Source organism: Pongo abelii, chromosome 15 (assembly GCF_028885655.2).
Source record: "Pongo abelii isolate AG06213 chromosome 15, NHGRI_mPonAbe1-v2.0_pri, whole genome shotgun sequence".
Lineage (NCBI taxonomy): Eukaryota > Metazoa > Chordata > Mammalia > Primates > Hominidae > Pongo > Pongo abelii.
In genome coordinates, this window is record NC_072000.2 from 77,451,506 (window position 1) to 77,474,078 (window position 22,573).

The 22,573-nt window shown below is 41.8% G+C and overlaps 1 protein-coding gene across 10 annotated transcripts in view; it reads left to right on the forward strand.

Annotated features, from left to right (window-relative positions):
• The window catches only part of PSEN1 (presenilin 1), a 79,594-nt gene extending 57,391 nt beyond the window's left edge, over nucleotides 1-22,203 (forward strand). For all 10 annotated transcript variants that reach the window (XM_024231237.3, XM_024231238.3, XM_024231241.3 and 7 more), the window contains 5 exon segments: nucleotides 297-395; nucleotides 8,306-8,392; nucleotides 13,712-13,885; nucleotides 19,022-19,140; nucleotides 20,933-22,203. In XM_024231237.3, coding sequence (XP_024087005.1) covers nucleotides 297-395; nucleotides 8,306-8,392; nucleotides 13,712-13,885; nucleotides 19,022-19,140; nucleotides 20,933-21,088 — 635 coding nt within the window. In that variant the 3' untranslated portion in view covers nucleotides 21,089-22,203.
• Nucleotides 22,204-22,573: the final 370 nt, after the last annotated feature.

Genomic DNA, 22,573 nt, shown 5'->3' on the forward strand with positions numbered 1-22,573 from the left:
AAACTGGGAAGACTTATTCCTATACCCCAGTAACGATACACTGTACACTAAGCAAATAGCAGTCAAACCCAAATGAAATTTTTACAGATGTTCTGTGTGGTTTTATTTTGTTTAGGTTGTCCCCCCCACCCCCACCAGTTCACCTGCCATTTATTTCATATTCATCCAACATCTTTTTGTGTAAAAAGAGACAAAAAACATTAAACCTTTTTCCTTCGTTAATTCCTCCCTAACACCCATTTACAAGTTTAGCCCATACATTTTATCAGATGTCTTTTCTGTTTTTCTTTTTCTAGATTTAGTGGCTGTTTTGTGTCCGAAAGGTCCACTTCGTATGCTGGTTGAAACAGCTCAGGAGAGAAATGAAACGCTTTTTCCAGCTCTTATTTACTCCTGTAAGTATTTGAGAATGATATTGAATTAGTAATCAGTGTAGAATTTATCAGAACTGAAGCACATGTAACTATGGTCATTTTCATGGTACTTGGTCTCATCTTAAATGCACAGCATTCCTGGAACTCCTGCAGGTCTCTTTGTTTCCTTGCAAACAATTGTCTTCTACCTGATGTTGATTCAAGAGAGTTTTCAATATGAATAGAAAGAAAGAAAATATTTAGATATTGGGGAACCAGCATTCCCATTTTAAAACCTGTTAGGAGTTATTGATTAGGGCAAGCTCAAGGATTCCTTTGAGTGACTGGTTTAGATGTCTTTCTGCTATTCAGTGATCACTGGGGAGCTGAGATTGTTGAGCGGAAGGGTAATGTGAGCAGAGCCGTGCCTTTGTAAGTGGCAGCACTGTGTGAGATGAATTGGTGGGGTGGATACTGAGATCATGAGAGGCATACTAAGCATAATTAAGATGATATTGCCATGATCTAGGTGGAAAGTAATGGGGGTTTGAATTATGGTAGTGGCAGTAGCAATCAAGGGAAAGAGTTGATAAGAGGATTCAGAGGTAGAATCAATAATTCTAGCAACTGAGGAGAGAAGTTGTAAGCTGGAAGGAAAGGTGATGAAGAAAAAATGCTTTGCTGTGTTTTCTTGTTGTTGTTGTTGAGATAGGGTCTCACTCCCACCCAGGCTGGAGTACAGTCGTGTGATCATGGCTCACTGCAGCCTCGACCTCCCAGGCTCAGGTGATCCACCCACCTCAGCCTCCGGAGTAGCTGTGACTACAGGCACGCACTACCAGGCCTGGCTAATTTTTTGTGTTTTATGTAGAGACAGGGTTTTGCCATGTTGCCCAGGCTGGTCTTGAACTCCTGGGCTTAAGCGATCCTCCTGCCTTGACTTCCCAAAGTGCTTGAGTTACAGGTGTGAGCCACCATGCCTGGCCATGTTTTCTTGTGTGAGGGATCTGTTCAGTTTTATATCTTTCTGTGGCTCATATCTAATTTAGTTGACAGTACCTGTGGGTCACTGAAGTAGACATTGCTAGCAGAAGTTTAGAAATGAAATACTAGAGCTTGGGAAAAAGTTGATAATTTGAGATAGAGACTTGAAGGACATTAGCAGAGAGGTGGTAGTTAAGCTCTGTGAGCTGGCGAGCAATTCAAATAAAAGCCGAAGAGAAGAGGAAGACAGGGGTCAAACTTTGTCAACTACTGTGTTTAGAGAATGAGACAATGAAGAGAGGATACTACAGGAAGTAGAAGAAAATACTGGAAAATTGGGCAAGCCAGTATTTTTCACTTAACAATATCATTACTGTCTTTTGATGTCAGCACATGAAATGGCTGCATGGTGTTCTCTTACGTAGATATTCAGTGGTGGGTATCCTCATTGATAGACATTTAGATAATTTCCATTTATTTTCTATCACAGACAGCATTTACAGAGTGCATCCATGAACTTATGAATATTATTATAAAATGTATTCTTAGAGTAGAATTGCTAAGTCAAAGGATGTATTTAAATTTTGATAGTTTGCCATATTGCCTCCTAAAAAAGCTGTGCCTGTTTACATTCCCTTCAGTAATATGAAAGTATCAATTTCCTTACCCCTTTGGTGTTTTGGTTTGTTTTGTTTTGTTTTGGAGACTGAGTCTCGCTCTGTCACGCCGGCTGGAGTGCAGTGGTGTGATCTCGGCTCACTGCAACCTCCGCCTCCTGGGTTCAAGCAGTTCTTCTCCCTCAGCCTCCAGAGTGGCTGGGATTACAGGCGTGTGCCACCACGCCCAGCTAATTTTTTGTGTTTTTAGTAGAGACACGGTTTCACCATGTTGACCAGGCTGGTCTCGAACTCCTGACTTCAGGTGATCCGCCCGGCCAGGTCTCCCAAAATGCCAGGATTATAGCTGTGAGCCGCCATGCCCGGCCACCGCTTTGTTAATACTTGCCTGTGTCTGTCCATACATGCATGTGTGTGTGTCTGAGAGAGAAAGAGATCTAATAGGCAAAAAAATAACATCTTGTTTTATTTTTTGTTTGTCTAATGCTTTGGGTGATTATTTGAACTTTTTTTCATGTGTTTCTTAGCTACAGATCTGAATTTATTTTGTAACTGGCTTGGTATAATCTTTTTCATATTTGTGAAATTAATCTTTTTTGTGTGTGTGTGAGACAGAGTCTCTCTCTGTCACCCAGGCTGGAGTACAGTGGCGCAATCTCAACTCACTGCAACCTCCGTCTCCCAGATTCAAGCAATTCTCCTCCCTCCGCCTCCCAAGTAGCTGGAATTACAGGCACATGCCACCACGCCTGGCTAATTTTTGTATTTTTAGTAGAGACGGGATTTCACCATGTTGGCCAGGCTGGTCTCAAGCGATCCAACTGCCTCGGCCTCCCAAAGCATTAAGATTACAGGCGTGAGCCACTGCTCCCAGCCCTGTAAAATTAATCTTAATTATACAAGTAATTCATTATCCTTGAAAAAGGATAAAAATTACAGATAAATTTCACGGTAACTATCATCTCTAATCTTAATGCCTTATCAGGTACCCCTGTTATCAGTTTGATGTATATCCTCGTAGATTTTTTTTTGCCAATTTTTCTGTTGAGTTACTGGAAAAGCAATTTCAAGGAGAGAGGCTGGGCATGGTGGCTCATGCCTGTAATCCCAGCACTCTGGGAGGCCTAGGTGGGCGGATCACTTGAGGTCAGGAGTTTGAGACCAGCCTGGCCAACATGGTGAAACTCTATTGTCTTTACCAAAAATATAAAAATCAGCTGGGTGTGGTGGCGCACGCTTGTAATCCCAATTACTTGGGAGGCTGAGGTGGGAGGATCACTTGAACCCAGGAGGCGAAGGTTACAGTGAGCCATGATTGCACCACTGCACTCCAGCCTGAGTGACAGCAAGGCTTCATCCCTACCCTCCCAAAAAGAATATCATTTTTTATAAAGAAGTAAAGGTAATGAGGACTAAGTAAACCATACAGTATTTGCTGTCTAAGATGTCATTAGTGACATTGAAGAGAGCAGTTTCAGTAGAGTGATAGAACCAGAAGCAGTACTCCAAAGGGAAGGTACATATGTGTTCATGCATGTCTCTGTGTTTTGCCAGTGCTGGCAGTGGAAGTGATGGTGTAGGCAGAGAATGGGTGGTGAAGAAGGAGAGGTATAGTAAATGTCATTCACTACATCAAAGATTCCTGTCTCACAGGCAGAGCAGGTGGTGACCTGACAGGAGAACAGGTTTCAGGAAAGGTGTTTCAAGGAGAGGGAAGATTCAATTTTATTTTATTTATTTATTTATTTTTTGAAACAGAGGCTTGCTCTGTTGCTCGGGCTGGAGTGCAGTGGCGTGATCTTGGCTCACTGCAACCCCTGCCTCCCGGGTTCAAGCGATTGTCCTGTCTCAGCCTCCGGAGTAGCTGAGATTATAGGCAGCCACCACCACATCCGGCTAATGTTTGTATTTTTAGTAGAGTCAGGGTTTCGCCACATTGGCCAGGCTGGCCTTGAACTCCCCACCTCAAGTGATCCACCTGCCTTGGCCTCCCAAAGTGCTGGGATTACAGACATGAGCCACTGCACCCGACCTGTTTTATTTTATTTTTGAGGCGAGTCTTGCTCTGTTGCCCAGGCTGGAGTGCAGTGGCGCAAGCTCAGCTCACTGCAACCTCCGTCTCCTGGGTTCAAGCAATTCTCCTGCCTCAGCCTCCCAAGTAGTTGAGATTACAAGCTTGCGCCACTATGCCTGGCTAATTTTTTTTTTTTTTCTCCATATTTTTAGTTGAGCCACAGGTTGGGAGAAGGGAAAATACATTCTACTCAAAGTGAGTCCATGGCAAAAGTGTGAGTACAGGGATGGGTGAGGAATTAGGACCAGACTTTCAGTCTGCAGCAACATTAAACATGTATGTTGATTTAATACTCAGAAAGAAGCATTTATTCTGTTTTAAAATATCTCACATATAATATTTCTTTTTTTTTTTTTTTTTTGAGACGGAGTCTCTCTCTGTCGCCCAGGCTGGAGTGCAGTGGTGTGATCTCGACTCACTGCAAGCTCGTGAGAGGAGAATCCCGGGTTCACGCCATTCTCCTGCCTCAGCCTCCCGAGTAGCTGGGACTACAGGCGCCCGCCACCACGCCTGGCTAATTTTTTGTATTTTTAGTAGAGACAGGGTGTCACCATGTTAGCTGGGATGGTCTCGATCTCCCGAGCTCGTAATCTGCCCGTCTCGGCCTCCCAAAGTGCTGGGATTACAGGCGTGAGCCACCGTACCCAGCCTATCATATATAATATTTTTAAAACTCACGTCTGTGCTCGCTTTAGCAGCACATAATAGTAAAATTGGAGTGATACAGATGATTTGCATGTATTTTTTAAAAAGCTCTCAAGTCTATTTAATGACCACAGAACATGAGACATTCTGAGATATTTTAGAAACAGTTAAACATATATGGGAAAATAGGAGTATAAACCCTTACCTCCTGTGTAGATCAGGTAGGTTCAAGATTGCGTCTGTTCTTTTGTAATACTAAATGTCTGGTGAAGATTTGAGGAATTTATATAAATCATTGAGTTTGAGAGGTTTTGGTTTTTTTTGTTTTTGAGATGGAGTTTCACTCTTGTTGCCCAGGCTGAAGTGCAATGGCACAATCTCGGCTCGCTGCAACCTCCGCCTCCCGGGTTCAAGCGATTCTCCTGCCTCGGCCTCCTGAGTAGCTGGGATTACAGACGCCTGCCGCCACGCCCGGCTAATTTTTTGTATTTTTAGTAGAGATAGGGTTTCACCATGTTGGCCAGGCTGGTCTCGAACTTGTAACCTCAGGTGATCCACGCCTCACCCTCCCAAAGTGCTGGGATTACAGGCACGAGCCACCGCACCCGGCCTTTGTTTTGGTTTTTCAACAGAATGTAAGAATTTTTTCTTACATTTTTCTTACATTTTTTCTTACATTCTGTTTTTTAACAGAATGTAAGAAAACAGCAATGCCAATGAGTACTTTTTCCCTGAAGTGGATATAAGCATGAATATAAAACGTTTTAAATCAGTCATCCTGGCTATTTTTTCTCTAAAAATCAATAAATAATTCTTTTATGCATTTTAATACTGTCTCCCAGTTTAGGGTATTCAGTTTGCAAAATGCTCTTACTGACAGGAAATGTATGAGCATTTTTGTTTTTTACTTTGTCGTTTGACAGAAAAAATATACACCTACTCTGTGAGCTAATTTATTCTTACCTAGTGGTCATTAGTAGAAGTGGTTCACTCTGGGAGCTTAACTAGAAGGGAAACTAACAATTCCTTGAGGTAGATCATTTTATCTAAAGCTTTTTGATTTCAGATCAGTTGGGGGTGGATATATTATGTTAATTTTTAAATCTGCATATTTTCCAGCTGGGCATGACTATAATCCCAGGACTTTGGGAGGTAGAGGCAGGAGGATTGCTTGAGCCCAGGAATTCAAGACCAGCCTAGGCTACATAAAAAAAATATTTTTTTTCTTTTCTTTTTCTTTTTTTTTTTTTTTTTTTTTTGAGACAGAGTTTCGCTCTCATTGCCCAGGCTGGAGTGCAATGGCATGATCTCGGCTCACCACAGCCTCCGCCTCCCAGATTCAAGCAATTCTTCTGCCTCAGCCTCCCGAGTCGCTGGGATTATAGATGTGCACCACCACACCAGGCTAATTTTGTATTTTTAGTAGAGACACGGTTTCTCCATGTTGGTCAGGCTGGTCTTGAACTCCTGACCTCAGGTGATCTGCCCATCTCAGACTCCCAAAGTGCTGGGATTACAGGTGTTAGCCACTGTGCCTGGCTTTTTTTTTTTTTTTTTTTTAATTTAAACAAGAAATCTGCTTATTTTCCTGTTGATCTAAGGTGTTTGTGTTAAGGTAAAAGAAAAAGTGATTTTTAAAAAAAATATTATTTTAGGACTATTTAACAAATATACTATTTATGATAATTAACATGGGGTTAGCAAACTACTGCTTGAAGCCAAATGTGGCCCATGGCTTGTTTTTGTACAGCTTATAAGCTAAAAATACTTTTTACATTAAAAAAAAAAAAAAAGAACAAGGAAGAATATGTGACGCATAAAACCTGAAATGTTTACTCCCTGGCCATTTACAGAAAAAGTTAGCTGCTGGCCATTGATTTTCATGATACTATTAACTGCTAAAACAAAGGGGCTTGTAGCTATATTTTTTCATACTTGCGTAAAGAAAGAAAACCTAATAAATTGCTGGTGCCTTCATTTCCAGAAGGCTATAGAAATCCATAAACAGGCAGGGCGCAGTGGCTCATGCCTGTAATCCTAGCACTTCGGGAGGCTAAGCCAGGAGGATTGCTTGAGCCCAGGAGTTTGAGTCCAGCCTGGGCAACATAGTGAGACCCTGTTTTTAGAAAAAATGAAGATAAAAAACTAATCCATAAACCTCATACTTGGTGGTTGCCCTTCAGTTTTTCTTCTTTAGATCTGGATTTAGTTAAACAGTGTATTGCCTGCCTGATTTCTGTTAACTTTTGATCATTTGGTTGGTTTATCCTATAATGAAACTTGGTTGACCTCAAAAATAGCAAGGTGGTCATTCAGCCTCTTTGATTGTGTATTTCTTTCATAAGTTCTTCAAGAAGCCTGAGTATTAGAAACATGGATAAAATTATAGTGATAAGCCAGAGAGACATAAATGCCAAGTATCTCGTTTAAAATTACTGTGACCAGGCCGGGCGTGGTGGCTCACGCCTGTAATCCCAGCACTTTGGGAGGCCAAGGCGGGCAGATCACGAGGTCAGGAGATTGAGGCCATCCTGGCTAACACAGTGAAACCCCATCTCTACTAAAAAAAATACAAAAAAATTAGCCAGGCGTGGTGGTGGGCGCCTGTAGTCCCAGCTACTCGGGAGGCTGAGGCAGGAGAATGGCGTGAACCCAGGAGAGGGAGCTTGCAGTGAGCCGAGATCGTGCCACTGTACTCCAGCTTGGGCGACAGAGCAAGACTCTGTCTCAAAAAAAAAAAAAAAAAAAATTACTGTGACCAGATTGGACTCAGCTTGCTGCTGGCATTTGGTTCCCGCCATAACCCCATATGTCATGTGTTTGCTTATATGTACTTTTGTGTTTTTGTTGGTGTATCTTCAGGGTGAGTTCCAAAATGTAATATTGCTGGGTTAAAGGGTTAATGCACATGTAGTTTTATTAGATGTTACCAAATTTCCCTCCAATGGGGATTATACCATTTTTCATTCCTGCCTGAAATATATGAGAGAAGCACCATTTTAAAGTTTTCACATTGTCTCTGAACTAAAATGTGGTAGAGATGCACATGTGTGTATCTAGATCTAGACTGATATATTGATATACATGTATTTTTGTAGAAGGGGCACAGAGGAGGCCACTTGACTATCCCTATTTTGTTTATTGCTTTTAACGTTTTTTCTCACTCCAAGTTTAAAACATAGTTTAGCATTATTGAACATTGTAAAAGTGAGACATAATATGAAGGAAATTTACTCTGTGCATCTTTTGAATTATAATCACCGTCTGAGGCTTTTGTGAACTCCAGTTTGTCCTGGAATTTAGAACATTCAACTAGTCCAGCTATTGTTTCAGTGGAATCTTGCTGGCCTCAACAGTTTTCCTTTTGGTTACTTTTCAGGGACTAAAAATGATGATGAAGAGTTTTGTGATAGCAGGTGCAGTTTGAGTACTACAGTAAACGTTCAGTTTCGGAACTTTTTCTTTTACCTGCTAAAACCAAAGAGGACCTTTTTTTATTTTTACTTCTAATTGTTGAACAGTCTTAAGGCAGCATTAGGAAGACTGGTGATTTGTGTGGAGAAATGATGACTTGTTGTTTATGCATACTTTGTGTGTCCAGTGCTTACCTGGAATTTTGTCTTTCTCAACAGCAACAATGGTGTGGTTGGTGAATATGGCAGAAGGAGACCCGGAAGCCCAAAGGAGAGTATCCAAAAATTCCAAGTATAATGCAGAAAGTAGGTAACTTTTATTAGATAATATCTTGGTTTTTCAGGGTCACTGTTATCTTATAAGCTAACAGTATAGCAATGTTTTATCATCTTTCTTTGGTCATAGACTCCTTTGAGAATCTCTTGAAAACTATAGTAATGCCCAGTAAATACGCAGATAAATATTTAAGGAGTTCAGATACTCAAAACCCAACAATACAGTCAAAGCACCCTAGGTTAAGACACCTCCTGTTAAATACAGAATACCAGCATGGAAAGGTTCAGGTTGAGGTTATGATTTTGTTTTTGTTTTTTGTTTGTTTTTTAGAAGTCATGATTTTAAAAAGAAAAAATAAACTCTCTCCAAACATGTAAAAGTAAGAACCTCCTAAAAGAAACAAAAAAGAGACAATAAAGGAAAAATAAGTAAACAAAAAAAGCAAAATATAAACAACATAAAAATGAGAACTTCTTGTCTAACATGGCCAGAGTAACTGAAATGTGATTTGAGATGTGCTGATGTTTATACTGAGAAGATCAAATATTCTAGGTGGATATGACTTTTTAGAAGAGGATAAGAATGACTTAGGATGAGCTGGGTGCAGTGATGTGTGCCTGTAGTCCCAGCTACATGGCCAAGGCAAGAGGATCACTTGAGCCAAGGAGTTCCGGATTACCCTGGGCAACTTAGTGAGACCTTACCTCAAAAATAATAATAATAATGAATAATAATAATGACTTAAGAGAGTGAAAGGCCCTCTAAGGACACTACAGAACATATTAAGAACACAAGTTAGAAGTTGTTATTAGATGGAGTTGAGGGGGAGCTTTCATTCAATTTTTTGGAATGGAGGCTACCTTCCCACACACACTAAAAAAAAAAAAAAAAAAAGGTTGAGGAATAACAGCACAGTATAAATAGTTTTTTTTTAAAAAAGCTTACTTTTTGAAAGAAAAACAAAAAAGGGCTAACTTTTATGAGGAATCTGAAAAACAACAGGCACAGTAAATATTGGTGAGGAAAAAAAGGCCTTAATTGAGTTGCTGTTTGTCAGGAAAGGGAGAGTTTATGTTTTATAAAGCCAGGAAATGTTCAGAGTTAGCATTTGGGCAACTGCAAGGAAGATACTTTCAACCAGGAATTCCTATTTGGAACTCAGAGATGTCAGTCTTTATTATGCAGTAAGCAAGGCAGCAGAACAAGGTCATTAGACCCTCACGGGATCCTTAGGGTGCTACTTTGCTAGCCAGAAACCTCTGTGGCTGGTGGCATCTTTGCCTGAGATTTGCTCAGGCCCACTGGGCTCATTCCACCTACTCAGCCTAGCTAGCTATGCTTGGCTTTCACTACCAGCTGGACCCCATGCCTGCCAAAGGCAAGCCAGGCATGGAGCAGCGAGGAGTTCATGAGCAAGTGAGTGCAGGGTCCAGCCACTGCACACAGCCAGGCATGCTGGCTGCAGCAGGGCAGGCAGCTGCAGACTGGCTCCCTGCTGCAGCTAGACCAGGCATTACCTAAGCGGCTGCAGGCCACTACCACTAGTAAACCTGATAGAAAAGTAAGAAATATACTGGAAAGAATTGCCACAAGCCTGGCTCTTGTGTTAACTTTGTGTTAACCTTGTGTTAACCTGGGGAACATGGGGGCGCCCAGAAGCTTGGAGATGCCAGGAACTGGAAAACCCCAAAGAAGGGGGTCACAGCCCTGGCTTAGGGAACTCCTGAGTCTGGACTGCCCGAAGGGCCACATCTCTTCACTCTTTCTCTCCTCTCTCCTCCTCGTCACCTGCAACGTGGGCAAGCAGGGGGCACGTTTCAGCCCTGTTTGTCTTATGGTTCTTTCAATCCTGCCATTCAGCAGGTCCCAAATTCTTGTCCTGCATCCAGGAAGAATGAAGTATGTGGACAGCTGGAGGGAGAGCAAGATGAAGAGGTGCTTTATTGAGCGACAGTACAGCTCTCAGGAGACCCAAAGTGGGTAGCTCCTATCTGCGGGCAGGTCGTCCCATTGTCTCTGCAGTTCTCAGTGGAGAGGAGACCTGGAGCGGGTAGCTCCTGTCTGCAGTCAGGTCATCCTGATGTCTGTAATCCTCAGTGGAGAGGAGACCCGGAATGGGTATCTCCTATCCACAGGCAGGTTGTCCCATTGTCTCTGCAGCCCTCAGTGGAGAGGAGACCCGGAGTGGGTAGCTTCTTTCTGCAGGCAGATTGTCCCTTCATCTGCCCAAGTCTGACTGAGTCTGGGGTTTTTATGGGCTTCAGAGGGGAGGAAGTACATGCTGCTGGGTCCATGGGCGGCCATGAGCGGGCCCAGAAAAAGCACCATAAGTTCTCACTGTGGTCTGTGGAACTGGGAGCTTGGCCTCCAGGCTTCAGGCTTTCCCTGACTTGAGGTGGTGCTTCACCAGGGAACTTCCCCTTTCCGCCTAGAAGCCTATCTGCCTCCTGCTGCCATCAACCTGCTGTCCATAGCTCCCATGGCACCCAGGCTGTTCATGCCAAAGGGTGCCTGCAGGCCCACGGTAAGCTGCCCTCAGCCGCTCCTCAGTCTCCCTCCCATGCTCGTTGGCACCCAAAGTCCGGAGGGGGCCAGGGTGGCAGGGGGCTGGCATGTCGGTGCTGCCCCAAGCGCCTGCACACCTGGCCAGGTCATGACAGTGCCCAGCCTCAGCCACAACTTTGCTCTGAAATTGGAGCCTGCAGAGGCAAGGGGCTTCCTGGACCCCTGAGAGCACAGGGATGCCCAGGTCTACAGCCACAGCTGGGAAGCTGCAGCTGTGGGACTGCAGGGCTTCCGCCACACCAACTCAGAGGGGAGCAGGGCTCCTGCCTGTTCTGGCTCCTGCCAGCTCACAGAGCATGCTGCCCCAGCTGCACCTCCCCTGCTGCTGCTGCCATCAAGACCACGAGTAAACCTGATAGAAAAGTAAGAAATATACTGGAAAGAATTGCCACAAGCCTGGCTCTTGTGTTAACCTGTGTTAAGCTAAAGAAAATCAAATGATTGTCTGTGAGCATGTAGGTATATATGTATGTGAGTATGAGTGAGTGAGTGATAGAACAGAATTTCATTCATTTTACAGGTGTTGACTGAGCACCTGACTATGTGCTAGGCCCTGGGGGATATAGCACTGAACAAGATTTCCCCTGTCTTTGTGGAGCTTATAGTCTATTTGGGGAGATGGTCAACAAATTATTACATAAATAATTCATACAGTTGTGATAGGTACTACAAAGAAGACATTTAAGTTGCTATGAAAGTTTATAATAGGGGAATTTTACATATCCTGGAAAGTCAAGGGGTGCTTCCCTGAGGAAGTGATAATAGGGGACGGCCCACTGAAGGATGGAGGAAGAGCTTTCCAAGAGAGGTACAACATGAGCAAGGGCTTTGAAATGAGAAGACTGGATGAACTGCAGGCTTCCTCAGTGAGAATGCTGCTGGTATTTTGGGGGGCACAGTTCTTTGTGGGACTTTCCCTCACATTGCAAGATATTTAACATCCCTGGCCCCTCACCCACTAAATGCCAATAATGGCTTTGAGGCTTTGCAATAATCAAAAACTCCTCCATCCTAGTTATTTCCAAACACTCCCTGGAAGGGAGGTGCTATCCCTAGTTGAAAATCACTGTGTTAACAGAACTAGAAGTTACATTGGAACAAAAGGGCATAGGGCTCTAAGAGGGATATCTGTGCAAGGAAAAAACAACCAAAAGAACTGAGAGATTACCTGATGTGGTTGAACTCTGTCAGAGCATTTCAGGATAAATTAGTCATAGATAATAATATAAAATTCATCAATGGAAAAAAATGAGGTAGTTTTCCAAAGAAAACAAAAACTTCCTCAAAAAAGCAAATGTAATTATAGTATATTCTGGCTATAGCAAAGTAGTTTAGTTGTGAATATTATTTGCATAGTGAGAATATAAAACTGAATTTAATATAAGGTTATGGCACTGGGAAGACGGGAAGAGTTACATTTGCATGCAGAAAAGGATGAGACCTAATGCTTTGTCTTCTCTATAGAAGGTGAATAAGTACCTCAAATTAAAACATCAAGTTATGGCACAATGAGCATGCTACTTATAATTAATTATGGAGGTAAATACCAAAAGGGGTGGCTAAAAGAGTTTAAAGTAGGAATGTATCAGAAGTGAGGAGGGAAGGGGTAGAAAAGGGACTGCTGTTTTCATTTATAAATCTTATTCTTATATTATTTCATAAACTCCAAACCAGAGAAGATTCAGGTTTTTTGGAGACCTGGATAATAAAAAGAATACAAAACTACCAATACAAAATTGTGAGGGCTCTCCCAGAGGAAGCCATGCAAGGAAGAGCCCTGAAGCTCACAAGCTTTACTTATTCATGGTAAATCTACTTCTGCTCTGAACATGTATTACTTTTATAAAAAATGAAGGAAGAATAAAAGTACTTTGAACTTCACTTATATATTTTAATTATTTTTAATGTATGGAAGTTTTTTAAGACTATCATGCTCACCATTTTCAATGAGATATCGATAGTCATTATAATGAAATGACTGGCCCATAAAGACATTCACTGCCTGCTCCTTTCCAATCCACCCTCCAGATGAAGCCACTTTTATAACTTTGTCACCAAATCCAGGAATGAGTGCCAACAGTTAGGAAGCTTTCAGTTGCAAAAGATAAAAAGCCCAACTCAGTTGCCTTAAACAAAGAAGAAATGTATTCTTTCACGTGACAGGAAGGCCTGAGGTGTAGGCATTTGAAATTTGTAGGGTTGGTTAATTTGGTGGCTCAGGGATGTTTTCAAGTAGCCCAACTTCCTACTCTACCATCACTAGTGTATAGGCTTGGTCTTCAGCCCAGTGCTCCTCGTGGTCATGATAGCTGTAGTTCTAGGCATCATGTCTAGATAAGGCAACATTCAGGGGTAGAAGGGGACTGTTTATTTTTTCCTTTAGTCTCTCTTAAAGAGTGAGAAAAATTTCCCCAGGAATCCCAGTGGACTTTGCTTCACCACTCATAGGTTCACACCAAATTACAACCCCACAGCCTTAGAGCTTTTGTTAGGAAGAGGCTTGGTGGGATTACCATGCTTGGCTTGGCTTGGTCAGGATTCACCACCACAGTCATGTGGGAGAGGGGTGGGAACCCAAACAATTCAGGATTCTGCCCTCAGGAAATGAGGGAGAAAATAGCTGTTGGATAAACTACCAGCAGGCACTGCTACAGCCCATGCTTTGTGGTTTAAGGGCCAGCTAGTTACAATGACAGTTAGCTAGTTACTGTTTCCATGTAATTTTCTTAAAGGTATTAAATTTTTCTAAATATTAGAGCTGTAACTTCCACTTTCTCTTGAAGGCACAGAAAGGGAGTCACAAGACACTGTTGCAGAGAATGATGATGGCGGCTTCAGTGAGGAATGGGAAGCCCAGAGGGACAGTCATCTAGGGCCTCATCGCTCTACACCTGAGTCACGAGCTGCTGTCCAGGAACTTTCCAGCAGTATCCTCGCTGGTGAAGACCCAGAGGAAAGTATGTGCATGTCTCTGTGTTGCAAAGTCATGGATTCCTTTAGGCAGCTACATTATCAACCTTTTTGAGAATAAAATGAATTAAGAGTGTTACAGTCTAATTCTGTATCACATGTAACTTTTATCTTTTATTTGGAAATATCAGTAATAGTGCTTTTTTTTTTGAGACAGAGTCTCGCTCTGTCGCCAGGTTGGAGTGCAGTGGCGCGATCTTGGCTCACTGCAAGCTCAGCCTCCTGAGTAGCTGGGACTACAGGCATGCGCCACCACGCCTGGGTAATTTTTGTATTTTTAGTAGAGATGGGGTTTCACCATCTTGGCCAGGCTGGTCTTGAATTCCTGACATCGTGATCTGCCTGCCTCAGCCTCCCAAAGTGCTGGGATTACAGGCGTGAGCCACTGTACCCGGCCTCCCCTCAGACTTTTTAAGTTGGCATTTTACAGCCTGACCTTTTGGCATTTATTTTATAAAGTAAAAGATTTTTTTTTTAATTATTCCAGTAAGCCTTCATGGCTGTAATACATTTGTCTTCAAAGATTTTATTAATATGTCTCACTCTGCTGTAGAGAGATCTGTGGATTTGCATGATACAACCTTGTATATTATTATTCCTTTTGTTGACAAGTGCTATATTTTATTTTAAAGAAAATCAAAGGGATTTAGGATATTGGCAGAAATGCAAGTATTTCTTCAGTGTCTAAGATGTGTTGCCACTTGATAGATTTAAGTTAACACTTAAGGCTTCTTAGGAACATTATCAGCCACTAAAGCCCTTTGGTTAGGGCTCAGTCATCTTTTCAGTTAGTCTTAGAGATGTGGTTCATTGAATAAGACTTTAGCATATTTTCCAACTAAGTTATTTTTGGTTTTCTTGTTTTTGCAAGAGTGAAACTTGATTAAAACATTACAACAAGAATATCAAGTAGTTTTAAAGAAACAAACACCTAGGTTCCTTAGCATCTTTAATCATTAGTCACTAATTATTATGACCTTGACATATCCATCAGTTTGAGGAGAACACTTTTTACACCTTGTCCTCAGTCTTTTAACTGAGTCAGAACTTTCACTGGGCATATTCATGACTTTACTGCTTGGCTGAGTTTTTCAGATATCAAAGCCCAGCTGCAGCCTGTGACTTTCACACTCCTGGGAAAGTAGACGTATCTGCCTGCTCTTATAGCAGGCTTTAGCTTGCCTTTGCTGGGACTTTGTTCTGCCCTCAGTTACCACCATAATTAGGTTGCCTCTTCTACTTTCCTCTTTTCTCACAGGCACCAGGAGCCAGAAGAAATAATATAATAGTTGTTGACCAGAGCAGCAGCATAATTCTTTCATGACTGCCTATTCTAATTTGAAGATTCCCTCTCCTGAGAGGACTCTTTGTGTCCTCCTCCTCCTCATCGCCAACTTTTTTTAAAAAAAGCGAAACTCAAGTATTGCTCCTCCTAACTTCAGATCAGTATTTTCTTTCTCTGAAGCCAATGCAAAGTAATAACGGACGTGCTTCATCATCTTAGCATTCAGCACACATGTCACCATCTCTGATGGTGTGAGTATGTTAAACTAGACTTATGGGTACTTACCAAAAGGTTCAGTTTTCACTAGAAGTCAGTTGCTAAAAGGCACAAATATCTTCTAAAGCAACCTGTTAAAAGTCAACATTTAACATTTAATTAGAAAACTGATCAAAGGATCTGAATGTGTAGTTCTCCAAAGAAAATGTAAAAATGATCTGTAAACACATAAAAAGATACTCAGCATCATTAGCCATCAAGGAAATGCAAATCAAAACCACTTCATACTCACTAGATTGGCTGTAATAAAAAAGACAATAACAGGTGTTGGTGAGGATGTGAAGAAACTGGAATCCTCATACACTGCTGGTGGGAATGTAAAATAGTATAGTGATTTTGGAAAACAGTTCGGTAGTTCTTTGAAAGATTAAATATGACCCAATAATTCTACTCCTAGGTATATACTCAAGAGAATTAAAACATATGTCAACACAAAGACACGTATACAATGGTCATAATAATATTGTTCATAACAGGCAAAAACAGAAACAACTCACATGTCTATTAACCGATAAGTGGATAATAAATGTGGTATATTCATACAATGGAATATTACTTGGTTATAAAAAGAAACAATCTATCATTAGTACACTTAGGATGAGCCTGTTACTGGCATGTTGGCTGTGGGAAGTATATCTTGAAATTCACTGAAAGACCAACTACCGCTGGGCGCAGTGGCTCGAGTGCCTGTAATCCCAGCACTTTGGGAGGCCAAGGCAGGTGGACCACCTGAGGTCGGGAGTTTGAGACAAGCCTGACCAACATGGAGAAACCCCGTCTCTACTAAAAATACAAAATTAGCTCAGTGTGGTGGCACATGCCTATAGTCCCAGCTACTCGGGAGGCTGAGGCAGGAGAATTGCTTGAACCCGGGAGGTAGAGGTTGCATTGAGCTGAGATCATACCATTGCACTCCAGCCTGGGAAACAAGAGCAAAACTCCCATCTCAAAAAAAAAAAAAAAAAGACCACTACCTTCACAATGAATAAAAATGTCTTACATTTCTAATTAAAATCTTTGTTCAGTTTTATTATTCAGCTTTAAAAAGAAAGGGAATTCTGACATGTTACAACATGAATAAATCTTGAGGACATTGTGCTAAGTGAAATAAGCTAGTTACAAAAAGAAAAATACTGTATGATTCCACTTACATCAGAGTAGTCAGAAAGTAGACTGGTGGTTGCCAGGGGTTAAGGGGAGAGGAAACGAAGAGTCGTTTAACGGGTGTAGAGTTTCAGTTTTACAAGATGAAAAGAGTTCTGTGGATGGACGATGGTGATGGTAGCACAATGATGTGATTGTACCTAGTGTCTTTGAACTGTGAACTTTGAACTTGAACTTAAAAAGGGTTAAGATGTTAAACTTGATGGGTATCTTACCACAGTTAAATTTTTATTTGTTTTTTATTTTTTTATTTTTTGAGAGAATTTCGCTCATTGCCTAGGGTGGAGTGCAGTACCGGGATCTCAGCTCACTGCAACTCTGCCTCCCAGGTTCAAGCGATACTCCTGCCTCAGCCTCCCGAGTAGCTGGGACTACAGGCGCACATCACCATACCTGGCTAATTTTTGTATTTTTAGTAGAGACAAGGTTTCACCATGTTGGCCAGGCTGGTCTTGAACTCCTGACCTCAAGTGATCTGCCCACCTCAGCCTCCCAAAGTGCTGGGATTACAGGTGTGAGCCACTGTGCCCAGCCAAAAAAAATTTTTTTAAATACCATTAAGAAGTGGAAAATAAGGCCAGGTGTGGTGGCTCACACCTGTAATCCCAGCACTTTGGGAGACCGAGGTTGGTGGATCACCTGAGGTTTGGAGTTTGAGACCAGCTTGGCCAACATGGTAAAACCTCGTATCTACTAAAAATAGAAAATTAGCCGGGTGTGGTGGCGCATGTCTATAATCCCAGCTATTCTAGAGGCCGTGGCAGGATAATTGCTTGAAATCGGGAGGTGGAGGTTGCAGTGAGCCAAGATCACTTAAAAAAAAAAAAAAGGAAAATAAGCTACCAGCTGAGAGAAAATATATGCAAATCATATTGAAGTCCTGTTAAAGGACTTGTATTTAGGATATATAAAGGATGCTTACAGCTTAATAAGAAGACGATAGCCCAAATTTAAGATAGGGAAATGCTTTGACTAGACATTTTACCAAAAGAGATCTATAATGGCTAATAAGCACACGAAAAGATGCTCAACATCATTAATCAGAGTGGCTAGAATGAAAAAGGCTAACAATACCAAGTGCTGGTGAGGATGTGAAGAAACTGGAACTCTCAGTTGCTGGTGGAAATGCAGACTGGTACAGCCAGTGTGGAACGTGATTTGGCAGTTTATTAAAAAGCTAAACGCCTAAACTTACATAGCCCAGCAATTGCACTCCCAGGAGTCTACCCAATGGAAATGAAAACAGTCCATCCCCACAGAGATATGGACATAAATGTTCATAGCAGCATTATTCAGAGTAGCCCCAAATTAAAAACAATCCAGATGTCCATCAACTGGTAAATGGATAAGCAAACCATATAATGGAAAACCATTCAGCTTCCAGTAACTTCCAAGAAACTGTAGACACGTGCAGTATCATGGTTAAACCTCAAAAACACTATATTAAGTAAAATAGGCCAGGCATGTATTGTATGAGTCATATGAAATGTCTAGAAAAGGCAAATTTATTGAGATAGAAAGCAGATCACTGGTTGCTTAAGGCCTAGGGTAGGAGTGGGGATTAACTGTAAACGGAAAACGGGTACAAGGTACCTTACTGGGGCAATGGACATGTGGATTGTGATGATAGTTAAATTGTACAGCTCTCTCTCTCTATAGTTGTACAGCTCTGTTAATTTTCCACAATCAATGAATCATCTCTTCCAGTTTTATGAGATAAATCATAGTCCAATGAAGCTTTTTTAAAAAATAAGATGATAGGCCATGCACGGTGGCTCACGTCTGTAATCTGAGCACTTTGGGAGGCCAAGGTGGGTGGATCACGAGGTCAGGAGTTCGAGACCAGCATGCTGAAACCCCGTCTCTATCAAAAATAAAAAAATTAGCCAGGCATGGTGGCATGCGCCTATAATCCCACCTACTCAGGAGGCTGAAACAGGAAAGTCGCTTGAACCTGGGCGGCAGAGTTTGCAGTGAGCCGAGATCATGCCACTCCACTCAAGCCTGGGCCACAGAACAAAACTCCATCTCAAAAAATATATATATATAAATTAATATGATAAAATGATGCCTATCTCAGAATTCTTGTAAGGATTTCTTAGTACAAGTGCTGGGTATAAACTATATATTCAATAGATGACGATTATTACTTATTATTGCTATTGATAAATAACAGCAGCATCTACAGTTAAGACTCCAGAGTCAGTCACATAGAATCTGGAACTCCTATTGTAGAAAACCAAAAAAGAAAGAAAACACAGCTGAAGCCTAATTTTGTATATCATTTACTGACTTCTCTCATTCATTGTGAGGTTGAGTAGGGCAGTGATATTTTTGAATTGTGAAATCATAGCAAAGAGTGACCAACTTTTTTATATTTGTAACCTTTCCTTTTTAGGGGGAGTAAAACTTGGATTGGGAGATTTCATTTTCTACAGTGTTCTGGTTGGTAAAGCCTCAGCAACAGCCAGTGGAGACTGGAACACAACCATAGCCTGTTTTGTAGCCATATTAATTGTAAGTATACACTAATAAGAATGTGTTAGAGCTCTTAATGTCAAAACTTTGATTACACAGTCCCTTTAAGGCAGTTGTTTTAACCCCAGGTGGGTTAAATATTCCAGCTATCTGAGGAGCCTTTTGATAATTGGACCTCACCTTAGTAGTTCTCTACCCTGGCCACACATTAGAATCACTTGGGAGCTTTTAAAACTGTAAGCTCTGCCCTGAGATGTTCTTATTTAATTTAATTGTGTAGTTTTTAAAAGTTCCCCAGGAAATTCTGGTATTTCTGTTTAGGAACCGCTGCCTCAAGCCTAGCAGCACAGATATGTAGGAAATTAGCTCTGTAAGGTCGGTCTTACAGGGATAAACAGATCCTCCCTTAGTCCCTGGACTAAATCACTGAGAGTTTGGTGGTGGTTTTGCATTTAATGACACAACCTGTAGCATACAGTGTTACTTAAGACAGCAAGCATCTAGTGAGAGCATCTAGTGAGAGGAGCTGGTGCCATGCATGACCCCACATAGATCTTGCTGATAATGCTACAGCATGAACCCTGAAGCTTTCAAAACTATGATTTTTTTTTTTTTTGAGACGGAGTCTCTGTCGCCCAGGCTGGAGTTGAGTGGTGCAATCTCAGCTCACTGCAACCTCCGCCTCCCAGGTTTAAGGGATTCTCAACCTCAGCCTCCCGAGTAGCTGGGATTACAGGTGCCTGCCACCACGCCCAGCTAATTTTTGTATTTTTAGTAGAAACAGGGTTTCACCATGTTGGCCAGGCTGGTCTTGAACTCCTGACCTCAAGTGATGTGCCTGCCTCGGCCTCCCAAAGTGCTGGGATTACAGGCATGAGCCACTGCACCTGGCTTTTTTTTTTTTTTTTTTGAGACAGGGTCTTGCTCTGTCGCCCAAACTAGAGTGCAGTGACATTATCTCAGCTCACTGCAACCTCTGCCTCCTAGGTTCAAGCAATCCTCCTGTCTCAGCCTCCTGAGTAGCTGGAATTACATGTGTGCACCACCACGCCTGGCTAATTTTTGTATTTTTAGTGGAGATGAGGTTTTGCCACGTTGCCCAGGCTGGTCTCAAACTTCTGACCTCAAGTGATCTGCCTGCCTCGGCCACATAAAGTGCTGGGATTACAGGCATGAGCCACTGCACCCAACCTAAAAACTATGATTTAAGTAAACAACCCATAAAATATTTCTTGCTATTTTTACTAAAGATGTGATATCTTGGCCGGGTGAAGACTTTCTAGTGTTTCCGTAACTAGGGTAAAAAATGAACTCTATTATATGGCTTGTATATGTGTTTACAAGAAAGCAGTGTACTCCTCATAAATAAACTTTTATTTTATTTTATTTTTTAAACACTGCAGCCTCATCATGCTTCACGGAGGAGCCTGTATGGGAAGAATGCTCCCGCACAGCATAGAGAATGCTCTTCACCTCTGGGTTTTTAACCAGCCAAACTAAAATCACAGAGGCCAACACATTATTTAAGATAGAAATTTCTGTATCTTTTAACTTTTTTTCAAAATAGTTTTACTTATTTTCAGATTCTATTTCTTTCCTAGAATTAAGGGATAAAATAACAATTTGTGCATAGTGAACCCTATGAAACAAACAAAAGCTAGGTTTTTTTCATAGCTCTTCTTCCAGATTGAATGAACGTCTGTTCTAAAATTTAACCCCAAAGGAAAATATTCAGTTAACTATCTTAAAAACCAAGACTTGTGATTGAGTTTTGCCTGAAAATGCTTTCATAATTATGTGTGAATGTGTGTCTTTCCCATCTTCTCCACAGGGTTTGTGCCTTACATTATTACTCCTCGCCATTTTCAAGAAAGCATTGCCAGCTCTTCCAATCTCCATCACCTTTGGGCTTGTTTTCTACTTTGCCACAGATTATCTTGTACAGCCTTTTATGGACCAATTAGCATTCCATCAATTTTATATCTAGCATATTTGCAGTTAGAATCCCATGGATGTTTCTCCTTTGACTATAACAAAATCTGGGGAGGACAAAGGTGATTTTCCTGTGTCCACATCTAACAAAGTCAAGATTCCCGGCTGGACTTGTGCAGCTTCCTTCCAAGTCTTCCTGGCCACCTTGCACTATTGGACTTTGGAAGGAGGTGCCTATAGAAAACAATTTTGAACATACGTCATCGCAGTGGACTGTGTCCCTCGGTGCAGAAACTACCAGATTTGAGGGACGAGGTCAAGGAGACATGATGGGCCTGGAAGTTGCTGTACCCCATCAGCAGCTTGACGCTTGGTCACAGGACGATTTCACTGACACTGCGGATTCTCAGGACTACTGTTACCAAGAGGTTAGATGAAGTGGTTTAAACCAAACAGAACTCTTCATCTTAAACTACACGTTGAAAATCAACCCAATAATTCTGTATTAACTGAATTCTGAACTTTTCAGGAGGTACTGTGAGGAAGAGCAGGCACCAGCAGCAGAATGGAGAATGCAGAGGTGGGCAGGGGCTCCAGCTTCCCTTTGATTTTTTGCTGCAGACTCATCCTTTTTAAATGAGACTTGTTTTCCCCCCTCTTTGAGTCAAGTCAAATATGTAGATTGACTTTGGCAGTTCTTCTCAAGCACTGACACTCATTACCGTCTGTGATTGCCATTTCTTCCCAAGGCCAGGCTGAACCTGAGGTTGCTTTATCCTAAAAGTTTTAACCTCAGGTTCCAAATTCAGTAAATTTTGGAAACAATGCAGCTATTTCTCATCAATTCTCTATCATCTTGAAGTCAAATTTGGATTTTCCACCAAATTCTGAATTTGTAGACATACTTGTAGGCTCACTTGCCCCAGATGCCTCCTCTGTCCTCATTCTTCTCTCCCACACAAGCAGTCTTTTTCTACAGCCAGTAAGGCAGCTGTGTCGTGGTAGCAGATGGTCCCATTATTCTAGGGTTTTGCTCTTTGTATGATGAAAAGAATGTGTTATGAATTGGTGCTGTCAGCCCTGCTGTCAGACCTTCTTCCACCCCACAGCAAATGAGATGTATGCCCAAAGACGGTGGAATTAAAGAAGAGTAAAATGGCTGTTGAAGCACTTTCTGTCCTGGTTTTTTGTTTTTGTTTTTGCTACACAGTAGGTCAGAATTTGAACGAATAGCCAAAAGCTGGTGGTTGATGAATATTGAACTAGTTGTATCAACACAAAGCAAGAGTTTGGGGAAACCCATATTTAACTTGGTGAGCTGTGGGAGAACCTGGTGGCAGAAGGAGAACCAACTACCAAGGGGAAAGAGAAGGGGCCTCCAGCAGCGAAGGGGATACAGTGAGCTAATGATGTAGGAGGAGTCTTAGATTATTCTCATCAGCTCCACAATGGGTGCTTTGTGGTCTCTCCCCGAGTTACCTTTCCTCTCAATGTACCTTTGTGTGAACAGGGCAGTGGAGGTGCATGCTGCAGTTACCAT